General features: G+C 43.0%; 1 protein-coding gene across 1 annotated transcript; it reads right to left on the minus strand.

The window, feature by feature from the left end:
* Positions 1 to 8,511: 8,511 nt before the first annotated feature.
* Positions 8,512 to 15,219, minus strand: LOC109877512 (immunoglobulin lambda-1 light chain). Its single transcript, XM_031814080.1, has 4 exons — positions 15,085 to 15,219; positions 14,655 to 14,983; positions 10,407 to 10,440; positions 8,512 to 9,245 (listed from the first exon to the last, which is right to left on the minus strand). Exons 1-4 carry the CDS (start codon positions 15,122 to 15,124, stop codon positions 8,914 to 8,916), a joined length of 735 nt encoding a protein of 244 aa, XP_031669940.1. The 5' UTR covers positions 15,125 to 15,219; the 3' UTR covers positions 8,512 to 8,913.
* Positions 15,220 to 18,664: the final 3,445 nt, after the last annotated feature.

The raw sequence follows: 18,664 nt of genomic DNA on the forward strand, positions 1-18,664 counted from the left end.
AGCTCGAGCTCAGTGAGGTTGGATGGAGAGCATTTGTGAACAGCAGTTTTCAGTTCTTTCCACAGATTCTCGATTGGATTCGGGTCTGGACTTTGACTTGGCCATTCTAACACCTGGATATGTTTATTTTTGAACCATTCCATTGTAGATTTTGCTTTATGTTTTGGATCATTGTCTTGTTGGAAGACAAATCTCCGTCCCAGTCTCAGGTCTTTTGCAGACTCCATCAGGTTTTCTTCCAGAATGGTCCTGTATTTGGCTCCATCCATCTTCCCATCAATTTTAACCATCTTCCCTGTCCCTGCTGAAGAAAAGCAGGCCCAAACCATGATGCTGCAACCACCATGTTTGACAGTGGGGATAGTGTGTTCAGGGTGATGAGCTGTGTTGCTTTTACGCCAAACATAACGTTTTGCATTGTTGCCAAAAAGTTCAATTTTGGTTTCATCTGACCAGAGCACCTTCTTCCACATGTTTGGTCTGTCTCCCAGGTGGCTTGTGGCAAACTTTAAACGACACTTTTTATGGATATCTTTAAGAAATGGCTTTCTTCTTGCCACTCTTCCATAAAGGCCAGATTTGTGCAATATACGACTCATTGTTGTCCTATGGACAGAGTCTCCCACCTCAGCTGTAGATCTCTGCAGTTCATCCAGAGTGATCATGGGCCTCTTGGCTGCATCTCTGATCAGTCTTCTCCTTGTATGAGCTGAAAGTTTAGAGGGACGGCCAGGTCTTGGTAGATTTGCAGTGGTCTGATACTCCTTCCATTTCAATATTATCGCTTGCACAGTGCTCCTTGGGATGTTTAAAGCTTGGGAAATCTTTTTGTATCCAAATCCGGCTTTAAACTTCTTCACAACAGTATCTCGGACCTGCCTGGTGTGTTCCTTGTTCTTCATGATGCTCTCTGCGCTTTTAACGGACCTCTGAGACTATCACAGTGAAGGTGCATTTATACGGAGACTTGATTACACACAGGTGGATTGTATTTATCATCATTAGTCATTTAGGTCAACATTGGATCATTCAGAGATCCTCACTGAACTTCCGGAGAGAGTTTGCTGCACTGAAAGTAAAGGGGCTGAATAATTTTGCACGCCCAATTTTTCAGTTTTGGATTTGTTAAAAAAGTTTAAAATATCCAATAAATGTTGTTCCACTTCATGATTGTGTCCCACTTGTTGTTGATTCTTCACAAAAAAATACAGTTTTATATCTTTATGTTTGAAGCCTGAAATGTGGCAAAAGGTCGCAAGGTTCAAGGGGGCCGAATACTTTCGCAAGGCACTGTATAGTGGAGTAATGCTACAAGATAACATATAGTGGAGTAATGCTACAAGATAACATATAGTGGAGTAATGCTACAAGATAACATATAGTGGAGTAATGCTACAAGATAACATCTAGTGGAGTAATGCTACAAGATAACATCTAGTGGAGTAATGCTACAAGATAACATCTAGTGGAGTAATGCTACAAGATAACATATAGTGGAGTAATGCTACAAGATAACATCTAGTGGAGTAATGCTACAAGATAACATCTAGTGGAGTAATGCTACAAGATAACATATAGTGGAGTAATGCTACAAGATAACATCTAGTGGAGTAAAGCTACAAGTTAATAAGACCCAGTGGAGTAAAGCTACATGATAACATCTAGTGGAGTAAAGCTACAAGTTAATACGACCCAGTGGAGTAAAGCTACATGATAACATCTAGTGGAGTAAAGCTACAACATAATAACATCTAGTGGAATAAAGCTACAACATAATAACATCTAGTGGAGTAAAGCTACATGATAACATCCAGTGCAGTAAAGCTACAGCATAATAACATCCAGTGGATTAAAGCTACATGATAACATCTAGTGGAGTAAAGCTACATGATAACATCTAGTGGAGTAAAGCTACAACATAATAACATCTAGTGGAGTAAAGCTACATGATAACATCTAGTGGAGTAAAGCTACAACATAATAACATCTAGTGGAGTAAAGCTACAAGATAACATCTAGTGGAGTAAAGCTACAAGATAACATCTAGTGGAGTAAAGCTACAAGATAACATCTAGTGGAGTAAAGCTACATGATAACATCCATGATGCTAGCTGGACTCGTATTATCACTATGGACAAAAACTGTAACACAGTAAATGTCCTGGCTATCGTGTTAGTGGAACACTACAATGTATTGGCTAGTGTGTTAGTGGAACACTACAATGTATTGGCTAGTGTGTTAGTGGAACACTACAATGTATTGGCTAGTGTGTTAGTGGAACACTACAATGTATTGGCTAGTGTGTTAGTGGAACACTACAATGTATTGGCTAGTGTGATAGTGGAACACTACAATGTATTGGCTAGTGTGTTAGTGGAACACTACAATGTATTGGTTAGCGTGTGTGTTGTAATAGTGCAATAGAGCAGTGTTCAGTTAGGATTCAGTTAGGAATTCAACATGAAATTCCATCCAGGACTACGTTGGAAACAAGTTGAATCTATTTAACATGTTGGTCCCTTGTTATATTGTTGTTAAAGACAGGAAGCTGTAATAGTCTAGAATGTGTCTGCCAACAGAGAGATCTTATCAGTACCAAGACCATCCATCCCTGGAATATCATCTCCAAACCTGAGGAACACAATCAACATCACTTTGTTATTATAGAACATTATTAGGACAACCAGATCATCAACTGTAAACTATATAAATGTTGTCACTGTTGAGGTTGTATGGCTGAACATGAATTGTATCACACTGTATATTCGAATCATTACTCTAATCATTATTTCTCCACCAGTGGTGGCTAGTGGGCAGAGATATCAGAGGATCAGCTCATTGTAATCAACTACATTTCAGCCATTAGAATAGGCCTGTACTCCTATATCTTCACCCAGCAGCCTCCTCTGTTCTCTACCCACAAAAGCATTGAGTACCACCGAATTACCTTGTATAGAAATCAAATGAAAAGTGCTGAAGTCAGGTCTATTGGTAACACTGCTGACTAGAATAGTGCTGGAGTCAGGTCTATTGGTAACACTGCTGACTAGAATAGTGCTGAAGTCAGGTCTATTGGTAACACTGCTGACTGGAATAGTGCTGGAGTCAGGTCTATTGGTAACACTGCTGACTAGAATAGTGCTGGAGTCAGGTCTATTGGTAACACTGCTGACTAGAATAGTGCTGAAGTCAGGTCTATTGGTAACACTGCTGACTGGTATAGTGCTGGAGTCAGGTCTATTGGTAACACTGCTGACTAGAATAGTGCTGAAGTCAGGTCTATTGGTAACTCTGCTGACTGGAATAGTGCTGGAGTCAGGTCTATTGGTAACACTGCTGACTAGAATAGTGCTGGAGTCAGGTCTAGTGGTAACACTGCTGACTGGAATAGTGCTGGAGTCAGGTCTAGTGGTAACACTGCTGACTAGAATAGTGCTGGAGTCAGGTCTAGTGGTAACACTGCTGACTAGAATAGTGCTGGAGTCATGTCTAGTGGTAACACTGCTGACTAGAGTAGTGCTGGAGTCATGTCTAGTGGTAACACTGCTGACTGGAATAGTGCTGGAGTCAGGTCTATTGGTAACACTGCTGACTGGTATAGTGCTGGAGTCAGGTCTATTGGTAACACTGCTGACTAGAATAGTGCTGAAGTCAGGTCTATTGGTAACACTGCTGACTAGAATAGTGCTGAAGTCAGGTCTATTGGTAACACTGCTGACTAGAATAGTGCTGAAGTCAGGTCTATTGGTAACACTGCTGACTGGAATAGTGCTGGAGTCAGGTCTATTGGTAACACTGCTGACTAGAATAGTGCTGGAGTCAGGTCTAGTGGTAACACTGCTGACTAGAATAGTGCTGGAGTCAGGTCTAGTGGTAACACTGCTGACTAGAATAGTGCTGGAGTCAGGTCTAGTGGTAACACTGCTGACTAGAATAGTGCTGGAGTCATGTCTAGTGGTAACACTGCTGACTATAGTAGTGCTGGAGTCATGTCTAGTGGTAACACTGCTGACTGGAATAGTGCTGGAGTCAGGTCTATTGGTAACACTGCTGACTAGAGTAGTGTTGGAGTCAGGTCTAGTGGTAACACTGCTGACTAGAGTAGTGCTGTAGTCATGTCTGGTGACACTGCTGACTAGAATAGTGCTGGAGTCATGTCTAGTGGTAACACTGCTGACTAGAGTAGTGCTGGAGTCAGGTCTAGTGGTAACACTGCTGACTAGAATAGTGCTGGAGTCAGGTCTAGTGGTAACACTGCTGACTAGAGTAGTGCTGGAGTCATGTCTGGTGACACTGCTGACTAGAATAGTGCTGGAGTCATGTCTAGTGGTAACACTGCTGACTAGAATAGTGCTGGAGTCAGGTCTAGTGGTAACACTGCTGACTAGAATAGTGCTGGAGTCAGGTCTATTGGTAACACTGCTGACTAGAATAGTGCTGAAGTCAGGTCTATTGGTAACACTGCTGACTGGAATAGTGCTGGAGTCAGGTCTATTGGTAACACTGCTGACTAGAATAGTGCTGGAGTCAGGTCTATTGGTAACACTGCTGACTAGAATAGTGCTGAAGTCAGGTCTATTGGTAACACTGCTGACTGGTATAGTGCTGGAGTCAGGTCTATTGGTAACACTGCTGACTAGAATAGTGCTGAAGTCAGGTCTATTGGTAACACTGCTGACTGGAATAGTGCTGGAGTCAGGTCTATTGGTAACACTGCTGACTAGAATAGTGCTGGAGTCAGGTCTAGTGGTAACACTGCTGACTGGAATAGTGCTGGAGTCAGGTCTAGTGGTAACACTGCTGACTAGAATAGTGCTGGAGTCAGGTCTAGTGGTAACACTGCTGACTAGAATAGTGCTGGAGTCATGTCTAGTGGTAACACTGCTGACTGGAATAGTGCTGGAGTCAGGTCTATTGGTAACACTGCTGACTGGTATAGTGCTGGAGTCAGGTCTATTGGTAACACTGCTGACTAGAATAGTGCTGAAGTCAGGTCTATTGGTAACACTGCTGACTAGAATAGTGCTGAAGTCAGGTCTATTGGTAACACTGCTGACTAGAATAGTGCTGAAGTCAGGTCTATTGGTAACACTGCTGACTGGAATAGTGCTGGAGTCAGGTCTATTGGTAACACTGCTGACTAGAATAGTGCTGGAGTCAGGTCTAGTGGTAACACTGCTGACTAGAATAGTGCTGGAGTCAGGTCTAGTGGTAACACTGCTGACTAGAATAGTGCTGGAGTCAGGTCTAGTGGTAACACTGCTGACTAGAATAGTGCTGGAGTCATGTCTAGTGGTAACACTGCTGACTATAGTAGTGCTGGAGTCATGTCTAGTGGTAACACTGCTGACTGGAATAGTGCTGGAGTCAGGTCTATTGGTAACACTGCTGACTAGAGTAGTGTTGGAGTCAGGTCTAGTGGTAACACTGCTGACTAGAGTAGTGCTGTAGTCATGTCTGGTGACACTGCTGACTAGAATAGTGCTGGAGTCATGTCTAGTGGTAACACTGCTGACTAGAGTAGTGCTGGAGTCAGGTCTAGTGGTAACACTGCTGACTAGAATAGTGCTGGAGTCAGGTCTAGTGGTAACACTGCTGACTAGAGTAGTGTTGGAGTCATGTCTGGTGACACTGCTGACTAGAATAGTGCTGGAGTCATGTCTAGTGGTAACACTGCTGACTAGAGTAGTGCTGGAGTCAGGTCTAGTGGTAACACTGCTGACTAGAATAGTGCTGGAGTCAGGTCTAGTGGTAACACTGCTGACTAGAATAGTGCTGGAGTCAGGTCTAGTGGTAACACTGCTGACTAGAGTAGTGCTGGAGTCAGGTCTAGTGGTAACACTGCTGACTAGAATAGTGCTGGAGTCATGTCTAGTGGTAACACTGCTGACTAGAATAGTGCTGGAGTCAGGTCTAGGGTAACACTGCTGACTCCAGATCACACACAGACCCACTGGAGATGGGGTTACTAATCCTGCCTCAGCCCCTACTCTCTGTCACCCTCTCTACCTTACCACTCTCACTGACCTTAAACAATACAATATAAACAAATATATATGTAAAATATATAAATAAATCAGAGATAAAATTAGAAATACATTTGGAAATGTTTAGAAATCTTTATTTTAGAACTAAATCAAATGAATAGTGACTCATCCAATGACCCCCCTCTTTATGGGCTTGCTTTTAAACTGTAATGTATAGCTGTCACGCCCTGACCTTAGAGAGCCGTTTTGTTTCTCTATTTGGTTAGGTCAGGGTGTGATTTGGGGTGGGCATTCTATGTTGTATATTTCTTTGTTTTTGGCCGACTATGGTTCCCAATCAGAGGCAGCTGTCTATCGTTGTCTCTGATTGGGAATCATACTTAGGCAGCCCTTATTCCCACTTTCTGGTGTTGGATCTTGTTTTTCTATAGTTGCCTTGTGCACTGCAATAATGCACGTTCATTATATTCTTTGTTGTTTTTGTTGTAAGTTTCACTATTAAAGAATGTGGAACTCTACGCACGCTGCGCCTTGGTCCGATCCTTTCAACGAACCTAACAGTAACTCTGTTTGAACTTGGGGGGCCCCTTGGTTGGGGAGCGAGGACAGGTGGCTGATGGTGCCCAGGTTATTCATGGTTCTGTTGGTCTGTGTGGGGACACTGGGTCTGTAGACTGTCTGTCTGTGGTGGTTTCTGGTTTGGTTACACTGATGGAATGAAGACGCGATGTCAGGTATCTTGTATAGTTTGAATAAATATCTATGGCGCTTAATATAATTAATTTGGTTGAGATGGGGCATCTCAAGAGATCTAATCTGAAAAATGTCAAATAAATAACTAAATATAATCCCTCTCATAGCTCTTTAAACTGTTCTAAACTAGGCACTCTTACCTCCACTGAGTCATATATTAGTGCCACAGACATATAACCCCCCCCCCCCCCCCACACACACACACAGTTCTGAGAGGAGATAAAATAACCTCTTAATTTACATGAAGCTATAAATAAGGAGAGGAGGAGGGGAAGCAGGTGTCCTGGGGGAGAAAGGGTGCAACGCATCACTGCCTGTAACTCAGTGTCAGAACTAGAACACGTCCCTGGTGATTGACTCTGATAACTAGAGATAGTAGACATGAAACTATCAGCTGGTCTTTGGGTGGGACTGAAACCAGTGGTCTACAGACAGCTGTTCCTGTTGTAAAGTACATGTAGATCTTTCCTCAGTCATTATTGGAGGTCCTACGTCCTCCTCTGGTGGACTTTGACTGACCTGGAGCTTCTATTCTGATCACTGACGCAGAATGTGAAACACAGAATGTGAAACACAACATGACATGACTCTATATGTTGGACCAATCCTAACTTCCACTTAAGAGGATACTTCAGAATTTTGGCAATGAGGCCCTTTATATACTTCCCCAGAGTCAGATGGACTTGTTCATACCATTTGTTTGTCTCTGTGTCCAGTTTGAAGGAAGTTAGAGTTAGTTTAGTCAGTCAATGTTAACTAGCGTTTCCCATAGACTTCCAGTCATTGTTCGATCTTCATCTGACTCTGGGGAAGTAGATTAAGGACCTCATTGAGTGTTTACTTAGTCATGGGTTGATGTCAGTGGGAGACTAAGTGAAGGTCAGACCTGTACAGTAGATATTACTGCTGAAATGATACTGAGTCCAACATCTAATGTTAATACAAGAGAACAGTTTATACCATGTAATAATGACAGCTTCAAACGCTCTCAACATTGACCTGGAGGCCGGGGTTCTAGTCTGATATACCTGTCACGTTGGTATAAAGGGATTGTATAAAATTCCTACCCAAATTACAGCGTGCCATGTACAGGCACGGGGATGAAGACCAAACAAACACCTATACAAAACCCAGGGTTGAAACCCTAACAAAAGAGTGAGGAGCACTTCGAATAAATACACAGGCGCACAATGATACCACACGGGATGACACCCGTAATCTGCACAATACACACTGCACAGAAGCCAAAACTACACAGCACAGGTACTCACACGAACCAACAGACATTGTAACAATAATTGACAGCCCAATGGTGAACCAAAGGGCAAACATACAATTACTAATCATTGGGAAGTGGGTACCAGGTGTGGTTAATCAACAGTTCTGGAGGGAACCGTGACAATACCGGGATCCTTCTCTTTCTCTCAGCCTAAGTTCTGTAACTTTCTCTCCCTCCTGTGTCTCCAAGGGTCCCTGGTTCCACATCCCTCCATCCTCCTCCATCTTGGTTCAATAGTTTCCAGAATCCACCTCATTCAGTGCTGTGAACAGTTCTGCCTACATTTCCATAATAATAATAACATGATCTTCAATGTAAGGCTACAGTCAACTGTTAGGTCATCTCTGGTTGGTCAGAATCCTTGTTATGATAGTAAACTAGGTAAGGATTCTGGGCTCCTCTGTCTTGGTTCAATTTAAATAGTCATTATCCAGAATCAATCATTTAGAGCTGCTAACACTGATGTTCATCAACATGCTCTAATACAAACACTTGTTCTTTAGAATGTTCTTTATTGAATATCCACAATACAGCAAAGCTTTAACTATTCCTTTATCATTAGTAATTCAACTCATTTCACAATAGTAGAGAGATCTAGTCATCATGACAGTGTTTCAGATGTTATGTTCTAGAGAACATGATGCTGGTACAGTGAATGCATCAATAGTAACTTGTGATGAGAAACAACTATTTGACATCACATTGGTTATGGTCATACTATTCACTGCTGCATTCAGACTTCAGCCCAATACCATCCATGTTGTTAGGATTTTAACTTCTATATTTAACAGCAAAGATCAACACATCACTTAACAGTTCTAATGAAATAACAGCTGCACTCATTCTGAAGCATTAACAAACTATCAGTTGTATTGATTGTCTGAAACTATTGATTTACAGACTGCAACTAGTCTTTCTGATCTCTTTCTCAGAGAATGTTGACCCCAACGACACTTTACATGTGAACACCACGTCCTTGTCCCAGTCTGCAGTCTGAATGGTCAGATAGCTGCTGATCCTGAAGGTGTTGTCTGGTTGCTGCTCAGCAGGGCTGGTAGAAACATCTTCTGTTACTGACTCACCGCTAGACATCCAGCTGACATCTGCCAACCCCTTGGATCTCTGAGACAGGTCACTAGTCAGACACACCAGTGTTGCTCTGCTGGACTTGAGGTCTTCAGTGGATGGAGGGAACAGAGTCACAGCAGGTGTAGCCAGATCTCCATCTGTAGAAAGTAGTCAACGGATGGGATGAGAACAAAACACAATGGATCAGTTTATATTTCAGTACATGTGGGTATCATTACCAAAACACAATGGATACCAGTTTATATTTCAGTACATGTGGGTATCATTACCAAAACACAATGGATACCAGTTTATATTTCAGTACATGTGGGTATCATTACCAAAACACAATGGATACCAGTTTATATTTCAGTACATGTGGGTATCATTACCAAAACACAATGGATACCAGTTTATATTTCAGTACATGTGGGTATCATTACCAAAACACAATGGATACCAGTTTATATTTCAGTACATGTGGGTATCATTACCAAAACACAATGGATACCAGTTTATATTTCAGTACATGTGGGTATCATTACCAAAACACAATGGATACCAGTTTATATTTCAGTACATGTGGGTATCATTACCAAAACACAATGGATACCAGTTTATATTTCAGTACATGTGGGTATCATTACCAAAACACCTGCATTAAGAGGAAACAGATGCAGCAATTAAATAGAGAACTGCTCTTCATGATGTTTACAATGATACTGATAGAAGGAACCATACAGTGTTAAGGTGTTAAAATGAGAGGCAGAGCAATTTATTAATACGTTACTTACAATATTACATCACAGCTCTGGAAGACTAAAAGACTCAAAGATGAACGAAATGTGGACATTTTAAATGTAAAATTCTAATAATTCACAATCAAATGGGATTTAAAAAATATATATAAATATTTGTCTAAGAAATTGAGCTGGATAACATTTCTGGAGATGAAAGATCTCCTTTACATTGAGTTATAAAGACAACAGAAACACAAGATATGAATGATAAAACACTTTGAGATGAAAGATCTCCTTTACATTGATTTATACAGACAACAGAAACACAAGATATTCATGATTAAACATGAACAGAGCAGACCAACCAGAGACATTAACACTGTCATCAAACTGTTTCATAAGTCATTTACAAACAACATATGAGACAGGATTAAAGCAGGTGCAAAATATTAAATGAGTGAATATAAATGACATTTTATTAAATAAATATTTTTAAAAAATATATATATATATATCTGACCAGCAGTATATTAGAAACAAAACCTATTCTGTAGATTAAAACATTAGAAGGGAACTCACCAGTGACAATGAGCTTGGTTCCTGGTCCGAATACCACAGTGATTCAGTTTGTATACACAGCCGTACAATAACCTCCCCACTCTGAGAGGACAGGAACTGAACCATCCCATTCAGACAGAGCTTCACTCTCTCTACTGAGAGGACAGGAACTGAACCATCCCATTCAGACAGAGCTTCACTCTCTCTACTGAGAGGACAGGAACTGAACCATCCCATCCAGACAGAGCTTCACTCTCTCTACTGAGAGGACAGGAACTGAAACTTCCCATCCAGACAGAGCTTCACTCTCTCTACTGAGAGGACTGGAACTGAACCATCCATTCCAGACAGAGCTTCACTCTCTCTACTGAGAGGACAGGAACTGAAACATCCCATTCAGACAGAGCTTCACTCTCTCTACTGAGAGGACAGGAACTGAAACATCCCATTCAGACAGAGCTTCACTCTCTACTAAGAGGACAGGAACTGAACCATCCCATTCAGACAGAGCTTCACTCTCTACTGAGAGGACAGGAACTGAACCATCCCATTCAGACAGAGCATCACTCTCTCTACTGAGAGGACAGGAACTGAAACATCCCATTCAGACAGAGCTTCACTCTCCACTGAGAGGACAGGAACTGAACCATCCCATTCAGACAGAGCATCACTCTCTCTACTGAGAGGACAGGAACTGAAACATCCCATTCAGACAGAGCTTCACTATCTACTGAGAGGACAGGAACTGAAACATCCCATTCAGACAGAGCTTCACTCTCTCTACTGAGAGGACAGGAACTGAAACATCCCATTCAGACAGAGCTTCACTCTCTCTACTGAGAGGACAGGAACTGAACCATTCCATTCAGACAGAGCTTCACTCTCTACTGAGAGGACAGGAACTGAAACATCCCATTCAGACAGAGCTTCACTCTCTCTACTGAGAGGACAGGAACTGAACCATTCCATTCAGACAGAGCTTCACTCTCTACTGAGAGGACAGGAACTGAAACATCCCATTCAGACAGAGCTTCACTCTCTCTATTGAGAGGACAGGAACTGAAACATCCCATTCAGACAGAGCTTCACTCTCTCTACTGAGAGGACAGGAACTGAACCATCCCATTCAGACAGAGCTTCACTCTCTACTAAGAGGACAGGAACTGAACCATCCCATTCAGACAGAGCTTCACTCTCTACTGAGAGGACAGGAACTGAACCATCCCATTCAGACAGAGCATCACTCTCTCTACTGAGAGGACAGGAACTGAAACATCCCATTCAGACAGAGCTTCACTCTCCACTGAGAGGACAGGAACTGAACCATCCCATTCAGACAGAGCATCACTCTCTCTACTGAGAGGACAGGAACTGAAACATCCCATTCAGACAGAGCTTCACTATCTACTGAGAGGACAGGAACTGAAACATCCCATTCAGACAGAGCTTCACTCTCTCTACTGAGAGGACAGGAACTGAAACATCCCATTCAGACAGAGCTTCACTCTCTCTACTGAGAGGACAGGAACTGAACCATTCCATTCAGACAGAGCTTCACTCTCTACTGAGAGGACAGGAACTGAAACATCCCATTCAGACAGAGCTTCACTCTCTCTACTGAGAGGACAGGAACTGAACCATTCCATTCAGACAGAGCTTCACTCTCTACTGAGAGGACAGGAACTGAAACATCCCATTCAGACAGAGCTTCACTCTCTCTATTGAGAGGACAGGAACTGAAACATTCCATTCAGACAGAGCTTCACTCTCTCTACTGAGAGGACAGGAACTGAACCATTCCATTCAGACAGAGCTTCACTCTCTACTGAGAGGACAGGAACTGAAACATCCCATTCAGACAGAGCTTCACTCTCTCTATTGAGAGGACAGGAACTGAAACATTCCATTCAGACAGAGCTTCACTCTCTCTACTGAGAGGACAGGAACTGAACCATTCCATTCAGACAGAGCTTCACTCTCTACTGAGAGGACAGGAACTGAAACATCCCATTCAGACAGAGCTTCACTCGCTCTACTGAGAGGACAGGAACTGAACCATTCCATTCAGACAGAGCTTCACTCTCACTACTGAGAGGACAGGAACTGAAACATTCCATTCAGACAGAGCTTCACTCTACAAACATCTCAGGCTTTTCTAGAGTTCCAGTTCCTCTCTATGAAGTAACAGTATATAGTAAAGCATCATATTCTGCTGTTTGTGTCTGGTCCTTTTAAATCCATCAGTTAAAGCACTATCCATATGATGCAGTATTGACCTGATGATGATGATGATGATGATGATGATGATGATGATCACAACAAGAGAGACAACATCAGTTTCCTTTCAGACAATGTCTTCTTATAATCCTTTTGACATGTAGTAATGGATGGTTCCTCCATTTCCAGATCTCCCATTGTGTATATAATGTTATAATAATCACTGATCAACTGATGTTTCTTAGAGTTCACCCCTCTGCCACGCATGAAGCAGAAGTGAGTGTATTTGGTGAGGAGGTTTTGTCATGGTGTATATGACTGTGATAGGAGAGTCATTTTGAGTCTGACAGTAATACACTGATGAGTCTGTCTCCTCCACATTGTTAATAATCAAAAAATAATCTGATTTAGACTGATGATTAGATGTGAATCTAGGAGAGGAGAAACCAGAGCCATATTCTACAGATCTCCAACCAGTGTGGTACCACATTAACACGTACTGAGGGACTCCTCCTGGAACGTGTTTATACCAACCAGTAATATTATCAACAGTCCCCAGGTTACAGTCCATAGTGGCCGTCTCTATTATCAACAGTCCCCAGGTTACAGTCCATAGTGGCCGTCTCTATTCTCAACAGTCTCCAGGTTACAGTACAGAGTGGCCGTCTCTATTCTCAACAGTCTCCAGGTTACAGTACAGAGTGGCCGTCTCTATTCTCAACAGTCCCCAGGTTACAGTCCATAGTGGCCATCTCTATCATCAACAGTCCCCAGGTTACAGTCCATAGTGTTTGTCTCTATTCTCAACAGTCCCCAGGTTACAGTCCAGAGTGGCCGTCTCTATTATCAACAGTCCCCAGGTTACAGTCCATAGTGGCCATCTCTATCATCAACAGTCTCCAGGTTACAGTCCATAGTGGCCTTCTCTATTATCAACAGTCCCCAGGTTACAGTCCATAGTGGCCATCTCTATCATCAACAGTCCCCAGGTTACAGTCCATAGTGTTTGTCTCTATTCTCAACAGTCCCCAGGTTACAGTCCAGAGTGGCCGTCTCTATTATCAACAGTCCCCAGGTTACAGTCCATAGTGGCCATCTCTATCATCAACAGTCCCCAGGTTACAGTCCATGGTGGCCATCTCTCCTTTCCTCACTGTCACAACAGGAGGCTTCTGTGTCACCACAGTCACACCACTGACACCTGGGAAATAAGATGACATTAAGTAAATAGAAACATACAGACTCATTATTAATAAACCAGGAAGTAAAACCTCCAGGAAGTCAGACTCCTTACATGTTACAGCAGTGATGAGAGTGCAGAGTGTCCCCAGCATGTTGTCAGTGTGTGGTGTGAACGGCCCTTACTGTCCAGCTGAGAGATGAGCAGGGTTGGAGTGTGAGGAGGGGAGAGGCTGCAGGACCCACCTATAAGGAGACAGACAGGGAGGATCGGGGGGAGGGGCCTCTACATCTCAGCCTATCAGCTTCTGAGAACATGGTTTTCTGATTAATTTAAATTACTTTAACTATTAAACTATCAAAAATATCAATGTTTTAAATTGGACCAACAAAAACCAAATGGGATAATTTTGGTTACACTTTAGTTTCATGTGAGTTATGTTGGTAGGTTTACTGAAATCAGTATGTCATAATATAGATAATAACATTATAATAATGTAATCTGGACCTGATGGTGGGGTTCTGAACTAACAGTACATCACTAAATGACTGTTGATGTAATATGTCTCTACTGTAAACCAGGGGACTGACTATCATGGAGGTTATCTGATACATGGAGTCTTCTGTTAGGACTGAACCTTCTGGAATATCACTTTATCATTCCTGCTTTGTGACAACTAGGTTTAATTGTTTATGACAACATTCTAGTAAATGTGTGAAGGGTTTTGTGTAAAACACAAGCATGGAATGTTCTCCTCCTGCAGACACACTGGTTCAGGATGACTTGACATTCAGTTAGTGTTTATATTCAGAACATCTGAAAGCAGAAGTGAGTGTAGGAGGTTTTTGTCATGGTGTATATCACTGTGATACGTGCACTTTAACAGACTTGTCCCATGTATGACAGTAATACACTGCTGAGTCTGTCTCCTCCACATTACTGATTATAAACTGATAATCCTTATCAGACGTGGCTTTAGATGTGAAACGATCAGAGGAGAAACCAGATCCATATTCATCAGGAGAGCCATGAGTACGGTAAAACCTTAACACATACTGAGGAGCTCCTCCTGGAACCTGTTTATACCATAATACATATTGGCTTTCATATTTGGTGATGTCACAGTGAAAAGTGGCAGTCCCCTTTGTACTGACAGTCAGTACTGAAGGTGTCTGTGTCACTGCTTTCTGGCAACTGACATCTGTGGGAATGAAATACAATTTAAGACATTTAATCAAACATGAATGAACAACTTCTAATGGCTTTCTTTGATTCATGTTGAACATATAGTAAATTCCTTACATGTTAGAGCAGTGATGAGAGTGCAGAGTGTCCCCAGCATGTTGTCAGTGTGTGGTGTGAACGGCCCTTACTGTCCAGCTGAGAGATGAGCAGGGTTGGAGTGTGAGGAGAGGAGAGGCTGCAGGACCCACCTATAAGGAGACAGACAAGGAGGATCAGGGGGAGGGTTCTCTACAGTTAACCTATCACCAAGCCATGGATGACCAGTGGGAGGGGCCTCTACAGTTAACCTATCACCAAGCCATGGATGACCAGAGGGAGGGGCCTCTACAGTTAACCTATCACCAAGCCATGGATGACCAGAGGGAGGGGCCTCTACAGTTAACCTATCACCAAGCCATGGATGACCAGAGGGAGGGGCCTCTACAGTTAACCTATCACCAAGCCAGGGATGACCAGAGGGAGGGGCCTCTACAATCAACCTACCACCAAGCCATGGATGACCAGAGGGAGGGGCCTCTACAGTTAACCTATCACCAAGCCATGGATGACCAGAGGGAGGGGCCTCTACAGTTAACCTATCACCAAGCCAGGGATGACCAGAGGGAGGGGCCTCTACAATCAACCTACCACCAGCTACTCTCATTGTTGATTGTTATTATTATTTTTCACTGTAATTTTTCTGAATGATCAAAGTAACCAGAATATATGAGAGACTAGTATGATCATTGTTCTACATGAGATCCTGTCTTCTTCACTGACTCATATTCTACCTTCATCAAATCATATCTGTAGTTTAATATCCTATACTAGTTCTACACAGGACCAACATAATGACGAGGTATCTAATCTCCTACCTCCATCAAAACATGAATGGAGTTTATTATCCTACACTAGATCTACAAGGGACCAACATAATTATGAGGTACTTAGGATGTCTCCCTATTCCCCTTATAGTGCACTACTGTTGACCAGAACCCAACGGGCCTTTGTCAAAAGTAGTGCACTATAAAGGGAATATAGTGCCATTTGACAAACATTTTCAGTTTCAGTCCACTCCTCTGGTCACCTGCAAACCCCCCTAACTCCCCCCTCCCCCCACACAGATCTGAGAGGAGATAAAACAACCCTTTAATTTACATGAAGCTATAAATAAGGAGAGGAGGAGGGGAAGCAGGTGTGTCCTGGGGGAACAACACATCACTGCCTGTAACTCAGTGTCAGATCTAGAACACGTCCCTGGTGAATGACTCTGATAACTAGAGATAGTAGATATGAAACCACCAGCTGGTCTTTGGGTGGGACTGAAACCAGTGGTCTGTAGACAGCTGTTCCTGTTGAAATGTACATGTAGATCTTTCCTCAGTCATTATTGGTGGTCCTACGTCTGGTTTACTTTGGCAGAACTTCAGACTCTATTCTGATCACTGAGGCAGGATGGTGTGAATCCTAACTTCTAATTAAGGTGAATCTTTACTTAGTCATGCATTGATACCAATGATGCCAATGGGAGACTAAGTGAAAATGTGACTGAACTGCTAGTTAGGATTCTCCCCAATGTGAACAAGACCAGACTTAGAGTGAGGGCACCAATGAGGACAGATGTGAAGAACAAGATGAGGACACAGAGAGAGAAAATGGAACAGGACAAGGGTTCATGAGGACCAGAGGAAGGAGGGTCCCTAAACCTTAGTTAGACTGATATAGTCTCTCTACTACTAAACCCATCCACTAGTACCAGAGGAAGGAGGGTCCCTAACCCTTAGTTAGACTGATATAGTCTCTCTACTACTACACCCATCCACTAGGACCAGAGGAAGGAGGGTCCCTAACCCTTAGTTAGACTGATATAGTCTCTCTACTACTACACCCATCCACTAGGACCAGAGGAAGGAGGGTCCCTAAACCTTAGTTAGACTGATATAGTCTCTCTACTACTACACCCATCCACTAAGACCAGAGGAAGGAGGGTCCCTAACCCTTAGTTAGACTGATATAGTCTCTCTACTACTACACCCATCCACTAGGACCAGAGGAAGGAGGGTCCCTAACCCTTAGTTAGACTGATATAGTCTCTCTACTACTACACCCATCCACTAAGACCAGAGGAAGGAGGGTCCCTAACCCTTAGTTAGACTGATATAGTCTCTCTACTACTACACCCATCCACTAGGACCAGAGGAAGGAGGGTCCCTAACCCTTAGTTAGACTGATATAGTCTCTCTACTACTACACCCATCCACTAGGACCAGAGGAAGGAGGGTCCCTAAACCTTAGTTAGACTGATATAGTCTCTCTACTACTACACCCATCCACTAGTACCAGAGGAAGGAGGGTCCCTAAACCTTAGTTAGACTGATATAGTCTCTCTACTACTACACCCATCCACTAGTACCAGAGGAAGGAGGGTCCCTAAACCTTAGTTAGACTGATATAGTCTCTCTACTACTACACCCATCCACTAGGACCAGAGGAAGGAGGGTCCCTAAACCTTAGTTAGACAGATATAGTCTCTCTACTACACCCATCCACTAGGACCAGAGGAAGGAGGGTCCCTAACCCTTAGTTAGACTGATATAGTCTCTCTACTACTACACCCATCCATTAAGACCAGAGGAAGGAGGGTCCCTAACCCTTAGTTAGACTGATATAGTCTCTCTACTATTACACCCATCCACTAGGACCAGAGGAAGGAGGGTCCCTAACCCTTAGTTAGACTGATATAGTCTCTCTACTACTACACCCATCCACTAGGACCAGAGGAAGGAGGGTCCCTAAACCTTAGTTAGACTGATATAGTCTCTCTACTACTACACCCATCCACTAGTACCAGAGGAAGGAGGGTCCCTAAACCTTAGTTAGACTGATATAGTCTCTCTACTACTACACCCATCCACTAGGACCAGAGGAAGGAGGGTCCCTAAACCTTAGTTAGACTGATATAGTCTCTCTACTACTACACCCATCCACTAGGACCAGAGGAAGGAGGGTCCCTAACCCTTAGTTAGACTGATATAGTCTCTCTACTACTACACCCATCCACTAGGACCAGAGGAAGGAGGGTCCCTAACCCTTAGTTAGACTGATATAGTCTCTCTACTACTACACCCATCCACTAGGACCAGAGGAAGGAGGGTCCCTAAACCTTAGTTAGACTGATATAGTCTCTCTACTACTACACCCATCCACTAAGACCAGAGGAAGGAGGGTCCCTAACCCTTAGTTAGACTGATATAGTCTCTCTACTACTACACCCATCCACTAGGACCAGAGGAAGGAGGGTCCCTAACCCTTAGTTAGACTGATATAGTCTCTCTACTACTACACCCATCCACTAAGACCAGAGGAAGGAGGGTCCCTAACCCTTAGTTAGACTGATATAGTCTCTCTACTACTACACCCATCCACTAGGACCAGAGGAAGGAGGGTCCCTAACCCTTAGTTAGACTGATATAGTCTCTCTACTACTACACCCATCCACTAGGACCAGAGGAAGGAGGGTCCCTAAACCTTAGTTAGACTGATATAGTCTCTCTACTACTACACCCATCCACTAGTACCAGAGGAAGGAGGGTCCCTAAACCTTAGTTAGACTGATATAGTCTCTCTACTACTACACCCATCCACTAGTACCAGAGGA

The sequence above is a fragment of the Oncorhynchus kisutch genome, unplaced genomic scaffold (genome assembly GCF_002021735.2).
Source record: "Oncorhynchus kisutch isolate 150728-3 unplaced genomic scaffold, Okis_V2 Okis06b-Okis10b_hom, whole genome shotgun sequence".
Lineage (NCBI taxonomy): Eukaryota > Metazoa > Chordata > Actinopteri > Salmoniformes > Salmonidae > Oncorhynchus > Oncorhynchus kisutch.

Excerpts from the sequence above, each read along its gene's own strand:
- LOC109877512 (XM_031814080.1), bottom strand. The coding sequence starts at position 15,124 with ATGCTGGGGACACTCTGCACTCTCATCACTGCTCTAACAT. Across the intron at positions 10,441-14,654 it reads ACAAGTCTGTTAAAGTGCAC|GTATTCGGACCAGGAACCAA; the intron begins GTATCACAGTGA and ends TGAATCACTGTG. Across the intron at positions 9,246-10,406 it reads AACCAAGCTCATTGTCACTG|ATGGAGATCTGGCTACACCT; the intron begins GTGAGTTCCCTT and ends TACTTTCTACAG.